Source organism: Meleagris gallopavo, chromosome 15 (assembly GCF_905368555.1).
Source record: "Meleagris gallopavo chromosome 15, MGAL_WU_HG_1.1, whole genome shotgun sequence".
Lineage (NCBI taxonomy): Eukaryota > Metazoa > Chordata > Aves > Galliformes > Phasianidae > Meleagris > Meleagris gallopavo.
Genome location: NC_139418.1, coordinates 13788292 through 13808801, shown reverse-complemented (window position 1 = coordinate 13808801; position 20510 = coordinate 13788292). Strand labels below are relative to the sequence as shown.

General features: G+C 43.5%; 1 protein-coding gene across 1 annotated transcript in view; it reads right to left on the bottom strand.

The window, feature by feature from the left end:
* The window catches only part of COL23A1 (collagen type XXIII alpha 1 chain), a 157574-nt gene that overhangs the window by 50308 nt on the left and 86756 nt on the right, over positions 1 to 20510 (bottom strand). Inside the window, exon 3 of the mRNA XM_085236426.1 lies at positions 1498 to 1565. Within this exon, the coding sequence (XP_085092552.1) occupies positions 1498 to 1565 (68 nt within the window). The remainder of the gene's footprint in view (positions 1 to 1497; positions 1566 to 20510) is intronic.

Genomic DNA, 20510 nt, shown 5'->3' with positions numbered 1-20510 from the left:
GATTTAACTGCTTTGCCCCATCGAGTGTGTGCATGCCTGCATGGGTGCACACAGGTGTTTGCTGCTGCCAGCCTACTGCTGCAGAGGAAATCAGCTCCAAGACCCATTGCCAGCACGTGCCCCGTGGCTCTTCCTTCTCCAACATCCCACTCTCCTTGGTTTTCTTCACAGTTGCATAAAACTTGAGAAAAGATGCATGTTATTAATAACTATTGTTTTTTTTTTTTTAATAGGTTATAACTTGTTATAACTTTCCAGTTGGTCCTGTGTTGATTCACTAGCAAATTTCTGCTTCTCCAATGGGATGCATGGACAGCTGCAATGTGACGTTAAAACCTTCAGAAACCACAATCCAACAGCAGTGTTGACGATAGAAATCACTGTGCCTTCCACATTTGCTTGGAGTTCATCAAGGAGTTATCCTCACAATTGTCCTGAGGGCACTGGGACATCCAGGACTCAGGGACTCCACCCTTGTGCCAATCTGCTCACAGAGCACATGCGGATGTGTTGTGGCATAACCAGAGCAGCCTTCAGAAGCCCTCATGTGAAGGAAGACGACAAATGAAAAATGAAGGCACATTCACATTTGGTGCTGCTAAATTTTGATAAGGGCTAGAGGCACCTTAGAAATGCTTGCATGAATATGTGTATAAATGTACCAAATTCATGGCAATCCTTGCCAGCTGCCCTTGTTTGAATGCTGTATCCTTTAAGGGCTTTCAAGAGTGCTCTGATGTTTAAAAACAAACATGAAAAAAATCAAAGCCAGCTGGTGGTTGTTCCTACAGCCCAACTGCTGGGAAAATGGGAGCCATTGTCACCATGAGAGCAGTATCCCTGCCCTGGCTGCAAGGAATCCCTGATGTTTTGTGAGCAAAGATGCCTCAGAAACAAACAGTGAAATGGCACCAGTGAAAGGAAGGGAAATGCCTGCCTGCCCTCCGCAGAGATCAGCTCCCGGCCCGCAGCACTAGCAGCCTGATTCCCTCTCCCCACAGTTAAAGAAAAAAAAAACATTAGAAATGGCTAGCCAGAAAGTTATGCCTTTGGAAAATGCAGTAGTTTATCTACTGTAACCAACAGAGCAGAGAGCAGCCTCATGGATAAGAAAAAACCTGCGTGGTTCCCATTCATTCACTCACATGCAACAGCTTAAAAGATGAAGAGTATAAGACTTCATCTATTGGTCTCTGACATGCCTTTCTGGGTACTTTCCTTTAACAAGATGCAACCGTTCTCCTTAAAAAGAGCAACACAATCTACACCTCTCCCCTTTCCAACCACATTCAGACCTGAAAGCAGAACACGAACAGCCCTGCTCACCTGCGTACACAAGATCAGTGCTTTCCCAGTTCACAACACACAAAAAAATCCACCAGACAGCAAAACAACAGAGATGCAGAACCAAAACACTTAGCAAAGGTACAAGTTCCCATCGGGCAGGCCTGGGTTTGAGCAGGAGCCAGCCCACAGGACACGTAACAGCATTGGTACCAGGGGGTGACCGCAGTGCTTACCAGGCTCTCCACGCCGTCCGGGCTTCCCTCGCCTCCCTGGAGGGCCTGTAGAAAGAGAGCTGAGGGTTAGTGATGGGGACACTGTGAGCTCTGCACCCAAAGCACTGCCTGCCCCCCTCCCCTTCTGACCTCCCACAGACACAGGCTGCCAGCCTCCTGCACAAAGTACATCGGTACAGTGAAAAAGGGGGGAGAGATGCACCTAGGCAAGGTAGGAAGGAATTTTTGAAGTCATCGTGCAATGTGGTAGAGGGATCTGGGTCTTAAGAGCTCCAAAAACTCAGAAGAAAGTTGTAGAAACTACATACAGATTCACGCTCTGCGGTGCAGCTGCAGTTCTGGGCAATCCGTGCATCACACAAGTGGCTGCTGCAGTTTCACACATTACAGCAATGATCCAAGTGAGGAATGGGAACTTTTTTTACTAATCTGAGTCAGGAGTTCCCACATTGACTGCTATAACAGCCTGCTGATGGAAATTGCCCTCTCTCTCCGTTTTCCCCTATCATTATGAAAAGGTGAAAAAAACTCCACAGCAGCAGCCTCCTCGATGAGCACACAGGGGGCAGGGGATGTCCTCACAGAGCCCTGGGAGGAAGAGGCTGAGTTTTGAAGCAAACCCGTGGTATATTGGTAGTGGTGCTTGCAGCTAACTGAGGGGAGGTGTGGTGCTGACGGGTGAACGTGCGGAGCTCAGGCTCTCAGGATGGCAAATGTGAGAAATCTGTGAGAAGGCATAGATTGCCTTTAAAAAAAAAACAAAAACCTGTTTTAAATGTAAAGGGATTTCTTACTCCTTCACACCTCTACATCATGCAATATTTTCTCTATGACCTTTGCTTTCCAGAAGGAAATCTGTAATAATAAGTAAAGCTTGGAATTACGAGTACAGCATCCACTGAGAGAAATGAAAGCTGAGAACAAAGACTGATTGCCTTCCATTCCATTTGCAGGGTTTATCTTAAAAAAACCAAAACCAAAAACAAAAACAACTGGATTTGAAAAGGCAGGAAAAACATATTTTGAAAAGCAGGGCTAGGATCCTGCTGCCACTGGACATCTGACAACAGAAAAGTCTCTGTTGAGAGAGAACTTCAGTGGAGGCTGAATGAGAGAATGCCATATCCAGAGCACCGCTGGGCAGCAGCTCACAGCCCCGTTGTGATGTGGGTGCCATCAGGTCTGCAGCCACCCCCAGGCATCATCCTGACCTCCTCTCAGCACAAGGGACAGAAGAGCACGTCCTGCAGGGCCAACTTCAGTGCACTGGGCAGAGCACACAGAACATCTCCTTTCAGACCCCTTCAGGAGACTACAAAGGGCACTAAGGAGGCCTGGGAATTTGTTTGAAGATAAATGGTTGCTGTAAGCCGTTACCTAATGACTCCATCTCCTAAGATCTCGCAGTTTGATGCTTGTTCAATATAATTAAGATTTATGTTGCATTAGTGTCAATTGGGTAATCGCCGAGCCTTTCTTCTGACCATACCAGCTCCTCTGTATCAGCACTGGGAGTTCTTTATTTACATTTTTACGAGAGACAGTTTTGGAGAGGAGAATGGATCCGAAGCATAAAGCAGTCTGCTTTTAAACAACTTGTCACGTTCAAGCTAAACAGCCCTAATCCAGAGCACAGCGTGCCACTTCTGACAACACCGTGAGCTTTCCACCAAGATGGCAGATTTAGTAACACAAAGGAAAAGCACGAAATGCATCGCTGTTAGGAAGCATTATGAGAAAGAGCTGATAGGTGCACCTAAGGAATAGATGCTCAAAAAGAAGGTTAAAAGTTCCGGGTAAATAGACTGCATTGACTCAGCTGTTCCACTGGGCAGTGGCCACGTGTCACCCGCTGCAGGCAATGAAACGAAAAGCTGTAAGTCAATATTGTTTTATAATTCACATGAAGTATTATCAAGAGCCCAAGCCACATATTTGTCCATAGCACAGTAAATTAATCCTGTTTGAACTAATTTACCCAATGTCAATTGGGCCGCTCCACTAACTCTGTAATCTATCAATACCAGGAAAACAGGTCTAATAAGTAAAACGCACCACGTGTGTTGCCTGTCATCATAATTAAAACAATTTGGACATTGTCAGATGTAGGGGGATAACCAGCTATCACAGTCACCTCAACTTTATGAGCAAATTACTGCCTATGTCACTGTTGGACATTAGGTAAGTTGGTATTCACCAAAATGAAGGTGAGCTTTAAATGCCAGCAAGAAAAAGTGCCCAACATCACAGTCCAGCAAAGCCACGCCATACTATGATCTCTGCCAGAAGCACCAAGAGTACATTCAGAGATTCCTTCTCCAGATGCAATCACCTCTAACCCACTGTGTTCTAACATGGGATTAAGCTTTATACCATTTTGGAGGGCTCACCCACTCACATGCTTGGCACTTTTAAAATGTTTAATTTTCATGAGCTTGAAGTTATTTAGATTGTTTCCCCTTCTCCTTGTGGCAGTTTTCAAGTTGTCTTCAATGAAATTACTTCCCCCCTAAGCCCTCATTGAAAATGAGTCAACCAGAAGAATAGCTTGAACAAATTGGTTGGTTCGGCCAATATCAGAAAAGCAATTTTCTTTCTTTTTTTCTTTTTCTTTATTTATTTATTTTTTTTTTTGGTATTTTTTCCCATATGGCTTTACTTAGAAGGCAGGAGACCTTTGCAGCATACCGCAGTGTCTGGTGTAGAGCAATGAGACTTCAGCCCTACTCGAGCTATTCCTGCACAAAGGCCAATTTACTTTCTTATTCCCTGGGGAAAAGCTTTATGGTTCATGGACAGAAGTCAGCCCTTGCGATGCTTGCTCAGCTGATACTCATCAGGTACTCAGGTCGGGCTGCAGACTCTGAGACCACGGAACTGAGATTAAACAGTTTTGGGTCACAATATGTTGCATGAACCCTCTTGGCTTTTGATTCCAACAGACCCAAAGACTCAAAGCAAATACCAGACACAGATTAGAAATACCCACAGTTTTCCAAATAAAAACAAAACAAAAAAAAAACCCAATCAGATTCATTTCAAATTTGGTCCAAGCACCCAAGAACTCTGAAATCTTTGGTTATGCTCTATGTTAGTAGGAAAGCCACCCAGAAAGCAACGTCTGGTTCTTACAGTGGAAAAAAGCTCCTAGCAGTTCAATATGCAAGGCAGTTGCTCTCAAGATAGAAAATAATCCTTTGCTTTTTTCTGTTTCTCATACCTCCATGCAGACCTTCCTGAACGAGGATGCAAGGAGGAGGATACTGAATGCTGGGGAGCTGTGCTCAGACTGAGGGAAGAAAAGAGCTCCACGAACCAAACTGGAGCAGCTGGGCAGCACGTCTGCGGCTACGCTTTGCCTAAAGCAGTCCAGAACCTTGGACCAGAAATTTACAGCCACAAACTCCTCTTTAACTACAGCTGAGCTAAAACGAGGGGGTCCCAGTGAGGAGGATGGGATGGGGCATGGAGCTGGGGGGGGAGGAACAGATAAACCACTGCAACAAGATATGGCAGAGAGTCTACATCCCAAATTTAATGATAACCAACACCAATGATGCCTGCACATGAGGTACATTCAGTTTGGTTTGGCACAGTTCTTTAAATATCCCAAATTTGCCTTTGGTCTTAAGTGTTTTTGTTCATTGTTGCCAACAAAGGTTTCTCTTCCCATGGGTGGATCTTTGTTGCAGAAGGAAAAATAATATTCAAGACCATTCAAAGAGTAAAATTATACAAAATAAATGTAGAAATTGAAGTGCCGACTGCGCTTCATTTACAGCAACTGAGACTGTGCCGTATGCTGAGCATTCTGAATCCACCCCCACTCCTAAATCATTTTTCCCTTTTTGCTCACACCCAGAGACAGCTTCTTCAAACAGTCAAGTGCATACAGCTCTTTTGTTTAGTCACCAGGGCATGAAGATAAACTGAATTTGAGATATAAATTAAGAAGTGACTGGAATAAAGCCACAATTGCACTTACATCAAACATGGAATTTTTTCCTTTTGTTATGGCTGGGCTTACTCAGGCCATTTTCTGATAATACCCTGGCAAAGCTGCAGCAAAACACAGGGCAGGAGCAGATGTACAGAGAACATCCCACTTTATTTTTAAAACAAGAGGATGCATGTTTTGGCAGCTGTGTAGGCTGCCATATGCAAGGTAGGAAGGTTTACATGGCAGATTTCAGCTTCCCACATCTGCACTGGTGCAAATCCTGGACAGAGATGGTAGCTTCGAAAAGCTTTCAGAGTGTAAGCAGAATGTTTGCACACGCACGTAGGGCTTTGCGCTGCTTTATGAGAAAGGTGGCTGTCTCTGTTCACTGTACCCATGTGCTCCTACACACTCCGAACTCTGAGAAAAGTTGATCAAATCAGGCTTCTCGAGGGATGTGGTAAGTCAAGTCAGGTAGAGTTTCATCAGCATGAATATAGCAAATAAACAGACTCCTTTATCTGCATGGATGCAAACTAGAAAATCACTTGGTGGTAGAGCTGAGGAAGAGGAGCAAAGTGAAACTCACACTGGAGCCCTCCAGTAACATTTGGTAGAAATTCAGCAGCCTTACTATAGCATCTTCAGGTAAATTAAAGCATCATTACCTACACATGAGCAAACATACCCTCAAAGACTGCTTTTTCAGAAAGCATTTGCAACTTGGCTTTTCTCTGCTAAAACATTTGCAAACACAAAGCCACCTCCTGGAAGAGGCAAGTCACCAGTACTGAAGCAGTCCCTGGTGACCAGGATGCCCAATTATCTACCAGGTGCAGTATTGCTTTGCTTGCATCCATAAATCTGCCCATACAAAGTACCAACCTGCCTGCAGTAATAAGAAATGCATACAGATGTTAGGAATACCCCTACAGCATAGGGAATGGCTGTGCATAAGTAAAGCACTTATTCTTTTTTTTCCCCAAGAACTGCAAGACACACTTCTATAAGGTAAGCAAGATAATGAAGCACTTATTGCTTTCTTTGGTTTTCAGTTACAATCTCACATTTAAACAAGTTTGACATGTTGGATTACAAAATCTCTAGTGCAACATTCAGATCTGACACAAAGTACTTGGGTTTTGATGAATTGCATTTTTAGAGCACGGAAGTACTCAAAGCTAATGAGTATTATCTGCAGTCGGAATTAGCTGTTCCAGATCCAGGATCCCACAGCAAAAACTGAAGTGTTCTTTGTCATTTCCCATATTACTCAACATGCAGTAACTACGGAAAAGTGAAAACAGCAAGGCAAGAATTTGAGAACAGCTGAGTAACAGTTTCTCATATCTAGAAAAGATCCTTGTAACTATACAAAGAAATATATACCATATAGATTTTGAGTAAACAATCATATTCTTTGTATTTAAAAGTTATAGAATAGAATCACTGAGGTTGGAAAAAACCTTCAAGATCATCCAGTCCAACCATCCACCTATCACCAATATTTCCCCAATAAACCACTTCCCATAGAATCACCAAGGCTGGAAAAGATGATTGTGAGCACCTTTGAAGATGTAGGCTGTGGTCAGTGCCTCATTTTGGCAGGATTTTCCATACCTTGTTTCTCAGCTTCCTAAAAGCAAGCATGCAATTTGCCATATGCAAACCACGAAGCAAGTGAGTGATTGGGCCCAGCCGATCACGAGATCAACCCTACAGCAATCACACAGCCAACAGGTTTAGCTTCCATGTCACCAATCAACGTTAACATAAAAATTGAAGTTTTCCTGCTCAAAACAGATCCAGCACTGCATTATGACAAGTCACAATGACAAGAACAACACATCAAAGAAATGTAAGCCATCTCTGGGAGCTCTTCCTATTTTCATTGCTTGCATTATCTTCAGACCAAGGTTCCATGCTGTTGCACGCTTCAAAAGACGGAGCAAAAGTTCACCTTAATGGAAGAAAAAGCCAAACAAAACCCACACAACCATGTCCTTCCATGTGGAATAAATGCAAGGAAAAGTACCTTCACTTACATGGTGGTGCAAGTAAGCCATCACCAACACACGCATATTCCAGCAAACACTGCAGACCAAGGGAAACTAAAGAAAGAACAACTGAGTATTCAAGTTTTGCTCTGAAGTGACTGCAGGTGCCATTTGGAGTTTCTATTTTTAAGCTGAACTTGGCCAGAAGCAAACACCGTTGAATGATTTCAATGACTGATTTTGAAAACCTAATTGTATTACATCAGTTTAGCTTCTAAAAATCCTGTCGTCTCCAATGACCCAATGAGGTGATGAGCAACATGCTGATGTTGATGAAGCCTTTGTGAAATTTAAGTAAAAACCCAAAGCTGCACTAGGCAGGAAAGAAATTAATCAGAGTTTATCACAACGATAGCAGTATTACACAAATAAACCCCTAAACTGTGGACATTATGTTGGCTGCTTCAGAATAATTTTGTCCAATGTAGAGTATGTGATCCCAAGGCACAAACATATGCAGTTACAAATAAAAGCACACTGGGGTACATCCACCTGTTAACATTTCCTTGGAAAAACTTTACATTCAAGTTTTTGAATGTAAAAACCTCTGAAGCCAGAAAACCACAATGCTGTTCTTAGAGAGGATTTTGCCGGATAAATGATGCTGCAGCACAGAATAGGGCAGGAGGTGGTATCCGACTGCATGTTACCCAATTTACTGCTGGTGCCAGTCACAACACACAAGAAGAACAATCTTTTTGACAATGTAATTTAAAGGAAACATGATTCAGCTGTCAGGAACTCTGCTCTACTGGAACAACGCCCGGAGAGGTACTCAGAGTAACGCTATTAAAACGCCACTCAGCACGCAGGAAAGGGCTATTATTAACACTACTGCGACCTTGGAGAGCTGGAGATTTGTCTGATGATGGTGGCAACAGATGCAAAATGATGCTGCTCGCTTTCAGGAAAGCATCTACCCAGCAGCTGGTGAGATGCAAGGGGAGCCAGCTGAAATGCAGGTAAAAGCACCATGCAAATTGGGCAGACCATTTAACGCATGCAGGAAACAGACCAGGTGGCCTCAGGGGTTTTTACCCCATTTTCTCTAACCATCATATTTCTTTTATTTTTGAAACTGTACGTATCACAACAACACATCTGGACTCTTAAAAGATGCATTTTTTTTTCTTTAAATAGAAAAATGCTCAATAACACAAACTTCCAAATCCGGTACATACCTCAAGCTTTCATTTTTAGTCAGTCCTCTGTTCTGCCCTATGACAAGCCTGGAGTTGCTCTGAGATCTGCCTGTACCACTGGGTACCAGCTAAGGCAGCTGCTATCACAGGAGAGGACGTGAATCGTCTTCACCGTGGGGCTTTTCCTTCCTTCTTGTCCATACATTTGCAATAAACCTTACAGGAACTTAAGCCCTAACAGTACACTCACAGCACAGTTCAGTAAGCGTGAAGCAATTTCTCTAGATTCTTTGGAAATTAAAACCTTTTGTGAGCAGGCAAGCACACAGCGGTAGATTTGACAGATAGAACCCATGTCTAACAGGCATGCAGAAAAATATTCTGCCCCTTCTACTGATAGGAAAGTTCCCTTCTTGGTAAATTCCGCCTTTTTCCTAAAGCCTGTAAGGCACTGGTTTAAGTTAAAGCACCTCTGAGGCACAGTATCTTTATTTTAAACATTCCCTCCATCCTCCTAGTAACATACAGGTGTGGTGGTTGCATGGAGGGAATTAGACAACTGGAAAACAACTGTCCTGCATCTATTAGCTCCTGGTTATCTTCTCTACTAAGGAGCTTTCAAAGTTCACAGATACTTTTAGTTAAGCCATTTGGGTATCTTTATATCTACCTTGTCCCCAGTTAAGCTCTTCCCTAAGGGCAAAGCTTTGATGTCAACAAGCTCAAGGTTCAGGCTGTGACAGTCTCATGGTCAGCTGTTGGGAAGAGGTTTACATGGGAAAGCATGGAGAACAGCTAAGGAAGGGCACTGCAAGAGAAGCAGGAGAAGAAGTAAGGACGGAAGATATGAGAAAAGAAGATTTAAGAAAACAACAACAGAACACCAAAAGCCAATTGCATGAATGGCCAAAAGAGAGTCTACAGATATATTCAATACACCCATACATCATGCTGGACTAGCCTGTCATAGAGGCATTATCCTACTCAAGCACAACTTGGAGAACCAGAGGGGAGAAGAGTCTCAGCCTCATGGAGTCTTCCTACATCAGGGTTGAAATTATGATGGAAAAAATGTCAAATAAAAATGATTTCACCCCCAGAGCAACAGAAACAACGTACTTTGTTCTCACAAATTGGGACCAGGTAGGTTGGCACAACGTCTTTGGCAAAGAAACAATTTACTCTCAAATTTGAGACCAGAGCAATAGCATTAGATCACTTACTCAGACTTCAGCTGTGAGCAGCTGTTTGGCTTTTATTTCACACAAAAGCTTATACTGTAAAAGGAATTTCTGGCCCGTATTCAAATGCTATATTTGCTCGTAAGCAATGTTTCTCATTTTAGTCCTGATAATGCAATGAAATCAGTGACGAAAAATTTTTACAGAGGGATGTAAAGGGGGAGAAAAGGTATTTCTTTGTAGAGACGCTGCATTTGTTCTGTTGAAATGCAATACTTAGACCACAAGTTTTCACCACGCTCCATTTTTATCACCAAGCTTCTCCTCTTTGGAGGATGTAATTAAAGGTACAACCGCCCTCTCTGACAGCCCTGGGCAGGCGCTGGCTGTGCTGTGAGCAAACAGCTTTCCCACCCACCCGAGATCCTTCCAACAAAAGAACAGATGAACTTTTATGGATAATACAGTTTCCATTATACAGACAAAACCAACATGTGCTACAGCCATATTCACTTCTTGGGAAGAATGGTAGCAAGTGCGAACCATCAAACAGTGTGAGCTCTTTTACTGCTGTATCCGACCTGTGCTGCACAGCTTCCAGCAGGAACACGCTGGGTCTCGGCAGCCACATGCTGGAATTCTGGTCTATCAAAGCAATTTCTGACTAACTGAAGAGCAGCACTCATACCTGCTGCTACTTGCACCTCAAGAATTGATTACAATTCATTGCAATTGCCATCAGCAAGAAAGGCAACGAAGGCGAGCAGCCGTAGAGCCACAATGCTCGCTGCTGAGATGGCGGTGGGGCAGACAGCTTGCTGAAGGCTGAATATGGGCACTGAGCCACCAGCAACAAGACCAACCACAAAACAGCTGTAGGAAGGCCTGAAGACAAATAGGTGCATCGGCACAGAAACATAGCTGAGATAGCAGAAAACGTGCTGACATCTCCTTGGCGCTCACCATGCCTTGGTGGTTGGCACCAGGTGGGAGCAGGCACAATTAAAGACACGGCACAAGCCAAGACCCACAGAAGTTGCTAAGGCCAACTCTGTTAAAGCCCATTTCTACCATGCCTGGGGCCTGGTCTGGCCCAGATTCAGTGACAATGGTTGTTTTTATTTCGGGGTGAGGAGGGAATGATCTATTGCTCACACATCTGGGGAACGTTTCGGTAACAACTTCATTGTAGACTGAAGTCTTCTCTGGGCCAGCACACTGCATCGAGCTGCTTCCAAGCACCCAGCTTTCCAAGACGAGAGGTGTTCTGAGGAGCCCTGCAAGTGCACATTAGTTTCCCAATTATCAAAATTACTGCTGTATTTGTTTAACTGCTTCCATTTGCTTACTTGATGAATCTCTTTTGATGAATCACTTGTTTTATTTGGCTGCTTCAGGATCACCAGTCTTGCAAACAGCTCAAAGCCAGAGCGGGGAGACTGACTTTGTTCAGCTGCTTCTTCTACATGCTTAATTCATTCCCAAAAGCATTTTTCAAGGGTACTTAGACTGTTTTCAGCTCCAAACTTCCAGTCATCTGTAAAGTAATGCATTCTCTTTTCCAATTTTGAAGTGGGGAAAAAAAAAGTGCAGGTTTGATAGGATAGAAAGGCATTTAGGAACTACATGCGTTGTTCTTCTTAACAGCAAAAAGCATCTCAGGGATCAAACAGGAAATTTAACTTATTTCTGACAATACCGAAGGTGCAACCTTTTAGCTCCAGATCCCTCACTTTTGTGTCATCTGCAGATCTCAGAGATCAGCTGAACAAATGCAGGATCACCGCTTGGCATCAGCAAAGATATCCAGGGACAAGGTTCAAAGTTTTAAGGAGATGAGGTACTGTTGTTCTTTAAACGTGGAGATAAGATGAAAAGAAAGATGCAATTATTGTGAGCAAAGCTATCCAATATGTTACTAAGTTTGGATGCTACCATCAGTTTCTACTTGTACACCGAAGCAGCCAAGTTTGAGAAAAATGGTGCAAAATACGGAGGAAACAGGAAACAAGTTCAGAGAAACGAGACAAGGAAACACACAAGATGCCCAGCACCTCTGGTTTGGTGTTCGGGACAAGCACAGCAGTGGGACCACATGTCCAGAGCTGCCAATACAGGGGCACAGGTGAGATGGCAGTAAGGGATTCTGTTTGCAAAACAGAGCCAGGACATGAGATTTCACTCCCCAGATACACCAGCTTGAACCATTTTGTGAGCCATTATCTTCCCAATCGTACATTTCTGTGATCACACAAAGGCTTTATTATCATTATTAAAAGAAGCCTTTCCAAGCCTACCTGGTTCTTGAAAGCCAGAGGAGTGGGCTGGTCCCTCCCCAAAGCAGGGCAGTGGGGTTGGCCTTCATCTTTCACTGATTATTATGTGATGCCTATCACCACATCTTGCCAAGATCTTAACTGAAATCAGACTTCAGTTTAACACAACACAATAAGCTGGATCCTGCTTTCAATTTTGTCTTCTGGATTCCAGGATATGCTTTTAAATGATTGAAGTACTGGACCTAATTTCACCTGAGGATCTAAAAGTACTTCAAGTAGAAACCTTGAGCATCCTGCATGAATATAGATATATTGCTGCTGAATTCTGAAATAGAGATAAATGAAGCCTTTGGAAGGGCGGCTAACCACGTAATAACTGGAAATTAGTGCTGAACATCAGAAAAAAAACCTAGATTCCAGCCTCCCACTTCTGCTCCCTAAACCGTGATCCACGAGGCCACAATGAATGGCTGGAAGCCGGTCTGGCCTTCATTATCTGCATCTGCCATGTTTTGGGGTCTGTGCATCTGTATACTGGAAAAGTCCTGCACGCTGGTAGCAGTCTTTTCTGGGATCATGATATTTTCAAACCACTGCTTCAGCCCTTACTTCTCCCCCCTGCAGATGAAAAGTTTCCAGCACATCTGACTCATCCCTCCAAGAACTGGGTTGCTGTCATTTGATTATTAGTCATTAATCACGACCAGCCTTTCAGCATTTACTGCATCCCCAGCTGTGCAGGGGACAGCCAGTTTGTGTTACAGGATGGAACCCAGAGGAATTTCAGGAGCATCGTGCAATGGTGCCTGGTGTGAAAGAAAAATCCAAACCCAAATATTTCCCCTTGTACATCTTGTGGAATGTTTAAAGGTGCTTCCCTGCCTCCGGCACAGAACAGAATACCTAGAAGTGCAACAAGGAGCTCCCAGAAGTCAGAGGACACATCTGTAAGTCAGTGCTGCACAACACTGAGCAGTGGTTGCATGGACCTGCCTGACCTGCACCCAGGGAGCCCATTGCAACCAGCCAGGAATTCAGTGCCATTAGGCTTTGCTTGAGAGAGAGACATTTCCCTCCCCAGAGGTAGATAGGTGGAATAACCCATGTTACTGAGGTGAAAGAAAAACATGAGGAATGCCATCTGGTTTCTACATAACTTGGCTGTCAAACTGCTCTCGCGCTGATGTTTCTGTTTCTTATCTTTTTGCTTGTGTTGGAGCTAAAACAAGATCCATCTGAGTGGAGGATGGACTGCACAGCTCTCAGCTCTATGGCTCTCCATTCCCAGGGCTGCAGCCCCAGCGCAGCACATGCACCCCTCGAAGGGACAAGGCAGGATTATTTTATCCCTGTGAGAAGAGCTAGCAGCTATAATGCTGTCTGCTCTCCTCTCACAGTTCTAAAATCCTCCTACTGCCAACAAAAGCCATTTTCCACCTTTGTATTCCTCCAGCATTGTTGAATTACACACATTTACATTTGCTGTAATACCATAAAGCAGAGCAAATCTTACAAATGCTCTCTGTAAATCCTTGTAATAAACCAGATTCTGCCCCCCCCCCAAAAAAAACCACAACAAAGAAAACCCAAAACCCCAAAAAATAACCAAACCCAAACCAACTTGCATGTCAGATGCATAAAAATCAGAAAGTCTCAACCCCCAAATTATTGCCAGCGCTCCCCACACCCCTCCAGCAGCTGCAGGGCCACAGAGGAGAGCAGGAGAGCAGCTATAGCTCTGAATGACAGGGGCCATGAACAGGCAGAGGTAAGCTGCTGACTGACAGATCAGTTTCCATTTGTCTGATTTTGCTTGGTAAACCATTAAATACATGTCGAACAAACAGTGCAGTTCAATGGTTCCCTCTGAAACCCCTGCCAGCTCTGTTCCCTCTGGAGAAGGCAATTACCTTATTTATAGGGATCAGGGAACAAATGCTGCATTTTCTTTTCTGTAATCATTTATTAATTGCTCTCATACTGAAAAGTGGCTTTGGTAACATTAATGGGATCCAGCCCTCACTCATCTCACTACAAGAGCAATGCACTTTGCAGAAGTCAGGCATCCCAGAGCCAGCTGTGCCCCTCCATGCAGGACCTGAATGGGAAACTGGAGAAAGCAAAGCACTTAGGAAGATGGGTATCTGTGCAATGGAGAAAGGAGAATTCCCAGCTTCCATATACCCAGCATGGCTCTAGTTCTGAGTATATTATGCCATTATTGTTATAGCAACCAGCAGTCTGTTGTATGTTTTGCATACAAAGGCACGACATGCTTTACACACACACAAAACTCCTGGTCCAAAGACACTATCTGATCTACACATGCAACAACAAAAATGAGTTTCAATAGGAAACGGATGGAACGAAAAGAGGATAAACAAGAACGAGGGTATGACCAGAAGTTTCCCATGGTCACTCAACTCCAGCAGCAGTGATTCACAAAGATTTCACGGTGCCATTGCCACGCCACCAAAGATTGCTCCCTGCAGCTGTGTGGATGGCACTTTTCAGTTCTCACCTCCTGGAAAAGCCCCTTTTAAACTTCAGAGGTATTAACTCTGCCTGAGACAGCAAAGCTTTCTGCAGGGTTGCTTTTTTCTTTTTACCCCCAAACTTTTAATTTTTTATTTTATTTCCCTTTAATTATAGCAGGAAATTGCAAGAAACTAAAGTAAACTGGCCACTTGACAATCACTAGAAAATATTTACACTAATGTAACTATAACTGCCCAAAGCAAATAAACAATTGCCAGAAACAGGACTTAGGTTGATAGAATGAGAAATAAACACGGGAATAACAGATGGGTTCAGCACAAGACCTTTTTGTGTATATAGATCTGTCCCTGCTCTAGCAACTCTGAGCCACAGAGCCCAATGCCACCTCTAGCTCCTGCACTCACCCCAGATCCACTGTGGTGTGCTCTGGGACACACATCAGTGCCTTCACTGAAGCACCAGAAACCTGGAAATCCAAAGGATGTGCTCTCATTGCCCTGCATTTACAGCGGGCAGTGATGGAGCTCAAGAACAAAGGAAACTCAAGGAGGTTTGTTGCCCAGATAGCACAAATAAATTAGAAGCATTTCACAAAATTCTCACTTTCAAGCAACTGCAAAATCAGAGCTGCCTTGCCACTTCCATGCAGCTGAATCAAGGGCACTGGTGACTCTGCCTATATCGGAAGGGCCACGATGTCACCCACATGGTCACACAGCCCTTGCTCAGCCAGCTTGTGCAAAACCAGATGGATGCTTTTACACCTGACAAACCTGCACCATCTTACTGGATACTGAAATAGAACTGCTGAGGAATGGCTGAAAACCACTTCGTTACTGAAGCTTTGCATCAGCAGCATCCTTTGACCTGACATTAGAGGGAGCAACTAACACCCACACAGCACCTTCTCCATTTTCATCCTTGTCAGATAAGTGCTGAAATTGACACTTTTTGCTGCACATCCAAAAATGTTGATTGCTATTTGCATATGGAGTCTGGGTAACAGCATCCTGAATGTACCTTTTGTCCCACTACCGGGGCACGTGGCAACAGGGACAGGAGCACCAAGCCCCAGTTGAGACCCATCCCACACCCCAGCACTGAGCTCTTGTCAACTGGATCAAAACCACAGATCATCTACTACAGCTTTTCTACATAAAAAAGACCTATTTCTGTAAAACTAGTCCTTTCAACCATGCAGGTTGCTAGAAAGTTCACACATTTTCAGAAGGGAAGAAATGTATTTTCAAGAACAGTTGGACATTAGGACCCACTGAGACTCCTATGTTTTTGCCCCAAAGAAATCTTTGGTAGTTCGGGGCTGAACAGGACCTCACTTTGACCAGCCATCAGCAGTACTCCCCTGTCCCTCCTCCTCTGATCTCCATAAAGATGTTGAAGGATCCTGATCATCTTCATGGCAGGATGTGTGGAAACCCTCCACGCCTCCCAGCCAGGTTGGCTTCCTTGAAAAAGTCATGTGCAGAAATACTGTATTAGTTACTGGCATCCTAACCAGCTGTCTGCAGCACAATAAACAAAGCTCTACTTCTCCCATTTTACATCTAAAGCACTTCATCCAAAGACATACAGCTCATGCTTTATGGGGGAGATAAGGAGAGAGATGAGACCACACCTCACAAAGAAAGCAGAACAGCCCCATGCCCCAAACTGCAGAATGTAGGCCTAAATAAAAACTTAGTTCTGGACGCAAGTTCTTCAGATTGTCTTTCCAAATATTAGCATTAGGGTCTCATTCTTTCCAGAATGGCAAAACTTTTCTCCTCTGCCTCCCCAAGACATCCAAGCAGCCGAGTACCAAGATCCCAAACTCCTCACCTTTAGGAAGCACAGGGCTGTGCACCACGGGGTGTTCAACATAACAAGGACTTCCCCCCACTCCTGGCACAGGGTAAATGCTGAGCAGACAGCAGCATATCTGCTCACCATAACATGAAATGTGCCCTTCCATTCTTGTGCCACACAAAACTCTCCACTAAGTTTCAAATTGGTTTTTAACGCAGCTATTAAATGAAGTGTCTTTGGATTTTTGTTTTTTGTTTGTTTTTAATCTTTGGAAATAAGCTTTGTTTACTTGTTTATGATTTCATTTAGAGCCAGCGCAAGAGGTCAAATAATTTCCAGATGACATGTGGACTGTTTTGCATTTGAATTTCTGTAGTGTTTTCTTTTGAAATAAATTGAAAGGAACACAGTATTACAGGGAAATGTTAAAATTCTAAATCCCTGATAGAAATAGCATCAGTTTCAGCTTCCAGTTGCAAGGGCATTGCTGACACAGCAAGATTCATGCTACAGGATATGGACTTGTGTTATTCATCTCACAGACCAGTTTAAGTATGGGATTTAATATTGTTTTTATCTATTTTTCAACATGCGTCACAATATTTGGTGATTTGATGCTTCTCACAATGCCACAGACTGGAAATAATATGGCAACAAGGAATGGCATCTATCATTTCCAACATTATTTCTAGTTTAAGAGTTGTGGACATGAGGCTGGGAATTAAAACGTGAATGAACTGTGAACAGTCAGCCACAAATGGCACAATTCTTAATTTTTGACCTTCAGATCCATCAACTGAAGAAATGCATACACTGTAACCAAAGCTGGCTTTCATGATGCCAGTCACAGGCCCAATTAACCAGTGCAGCACTCAGGAGAGGCCACATTTTGCATGTTCAAAGCCATCAGGTTTCAGCCCATGAGTTGATACCCCACAACACAACCAATGGGCATTAGAGGAGCAGAGGGAAGCACTCTCCTCCCATCATCTCTCCTCATTGAGGATGCACCTAGCTTGGCTGCCCCTTAGAATTGCAGCATGGGTTTTAGTGCAACCTGGCAGAAGCTGAGGGCCAAACGCTGGAGGCTTGGAAATACAGTATTAAGAAGAAAACATTTTGCTCACTCAATTTCTGTGTCTGAACAGACTACAAAGGCTTTCCCTTTTTCAGAACTGCTCATTTCCCAACATCTACAGATTTTGGCCTGAGCTAAGCTACTTCAAAGGCAATAGATATTGGTCAGGGAAAAAAAAAAAAGAAAAAAGAAAGCTGGCATTTCAGCAAACCACTGGTCACTCTGTGAGATCTCCTCAGGATCTCTGCGTTCATTTCAGTCTTGAAGTTTATCTTGGTGCATCATTCTGATGCATCCCACTATCTGTATGGATCTCTCCACATGACAGTTTTATCTCCATAATCCCCCAAAATTCAGAGAAAATCAATCAAGCTGCCACTTTCTAGTCATGCAGACTCTGAGCCACGGGCGTCCGACCTTTTGGCTTGTCTGGGCTGCGCTGGGTGAAAACAAATTTTCTTGGTCCATATTAAAAAAAATATGTATTTAAGGAACAATCTTTTAGTTTTGTTTTAACTAAAGAAGAGGGCACGCAGTGTAGTTAACGTATATAATTAACATCTTTTATTTCTTTTTAACAAAAAAAAAAAAAAAAAAAGGTGGCAACAAAAACACAGTGTATTCATCTATCCTACTAGTTCTGAAAGCCCAATAACTTGAGTTGGGAGGCTTTCATTTTTGAGTTAATGGTGTGAACGAAGCTCGTGCTAGCCCCAGCTGCATACTGGACCTGGTGAGCTCCCCCCTTGACAATGCCTCCCCTTGAGGAGGACAGGCTGAGATGTGGGACACAGCTCTGGGTGACCTTACACTGCCTGCCATTTGCTCACTTCAGATCACTCAAAGTCCATATTAATATATTAGTCATTATTTGATGGCATTTTTAATTGACCTCTGAACATACTGTAGAAAAAACATGAATTTCACCAACTATTCTACCTAGGAAAGAAACCTGTAAATAACAGTCAGTCTTCAGCAAAGGCTAAGTGCAGCATTTGATACTGAATTCTTGGGATTTCCATAGGGCGTTTCATTGGAAGAGCTCAAAGAACACTTATACAATATCACTATTCATATTTCACAGATAGAGAACAGCTCCTCAACATTTCAGGTGTCTACCTGCTAACAACAGCTCACAGGTGCCCCAGAGAGATGTGAGACACTCCATCCAACCTTCCACCAACAGAAAGTTGGTCCTTTTTGCCTTCCACACCTAGAAGGGAATCTAAGTTACTTTACTGAAACAATATCTTCCAGGTGCAAAAAACAGCCCTGGAAAAAAAAGTGTTCAGAAAGAAAACTGACCTTTCTCAATCTTATAGTATCGATTATGAAGGAAATGAATCCTTTCCAACAGAAAACCAGAGCAGCACATGGGCTGTGCAGTGCATTTTCATAAGATGACCACATTGAATCACTTTCTCACATTAAGCCCCGAACACTCAAGCAGCAACATGCTTCCACATTTTTTCTCCCCAGTAACAGAGATAGACGGTGACAAACATCCATTCTGCATGAGGTGCACATTACTAAAAGAATTTATCTGGAGTTAATAGAAACTTGTCTTCGTACCAATGTGAAACGATGCCTTGAGAACAGGAGTATTTACTATCAACATTTTTCTTTTTACCTTCAATTGATTATGGTCTCTCTGCTTTTTAAGCCCTAGCTTCAAGCCATATGCGTCTCCACATCAGCTTATCTGCTCCTTTCAACTTCCACCAGCCCCTGTTTTTACTCAAACAGGAAACAATACAGAATGTTCTAGTTAAAGTCTATTTTTGAATATAATAAAGCAATGCAAGCCCATTTCCATTTTCTGGTGTCTCCAACAAACAGACTATCCAAGTTCATTAGGACGACAGCTTCTTGGCAATCAAATCATTTTTCATTGTGGCTATAGGAACTTATTTCATTAATCCTTTGGCTTGCCTACAGAACCAAAACAAAGGAGCCACAGGATCACCAGGTCCATACCTCGTGTGTCTTATTTTCATGGGTGTTGCTGGGGAAGTTGGAGTGAGGGAAGAAATGAAGCAGATGAAGATCTAGATGTCCGTTAAAGCTACGCCTTGACCTTGGCTTTGTATGGAGCCTTTCCCCAGTGAAACCCAGTGAACAGAGCAGCCCCAGCTCCTTGGTTGCTTCTCTGCTGAACCAAGGACAAAATCACATCCAGCTCTCAGCTGCAGCTTGGAGGCACGAGAGTAGTGCAAACGATAACTGCTTAATATTAAACAGCAATAAAAATGATCACATTAGCAATGGTGAGACACTAATGCACACGTGCTCACCATACCACCCAGCCTTACGAAGGCAATGCTGTCTCCCAGCACCTGAGCCAGGAAGGGGCAGGCAACTCATCAGAGGATTTTCCCTTAGCAAGATTCACTCTGCTATTTCAGATTTTGTCTAATTCCTAGTTTACACTTCAAACCAAACACTCTTGCACCCAAATTCAGCATGGAGTTCTTTTCCTCACTCTCCAGGCAATCAGTGCCCCACGTCCAACCCTGCTCCCCAAAAAGACAGCCTTGAAATACAGAAGCTCCTCATAAACATGTGGAAATTCATCCTTTAAGAAGAAAGGACAAAAAAATGGACAAAACACTGAAAAGGGATCTTCTTTCTGCTTCACATTGTGAATTCCCATTCCAGCAGGGCACACTTTGCACAGAAAAGCTTGGTCTTCATGTCAGCCATCAAGCACTGCTCTGACACACCACTCCAGGAATGAACTAATATAACCCAGAAGGACAGCAACAAAACAAGGGCTCCCTCCACGTTTGCTCAACAGAACTCAAGCCAGGAGTGACTTCAAAGTGAATCTCTCCTTGCACGACACAGACAGAGCCCAACAAACATCGCAATGACTCAAAGTCTCCCAAGTGACCCAACCCGAGCGCCTGAAAGCTGCAGGGAGTTTGGAAAGTCCTGGTTGGGATGTGGTTCTGGAATGGGCACAGCAAGGTGGGCTACATCAGGGCCTGACACATGGAAATAAAAAG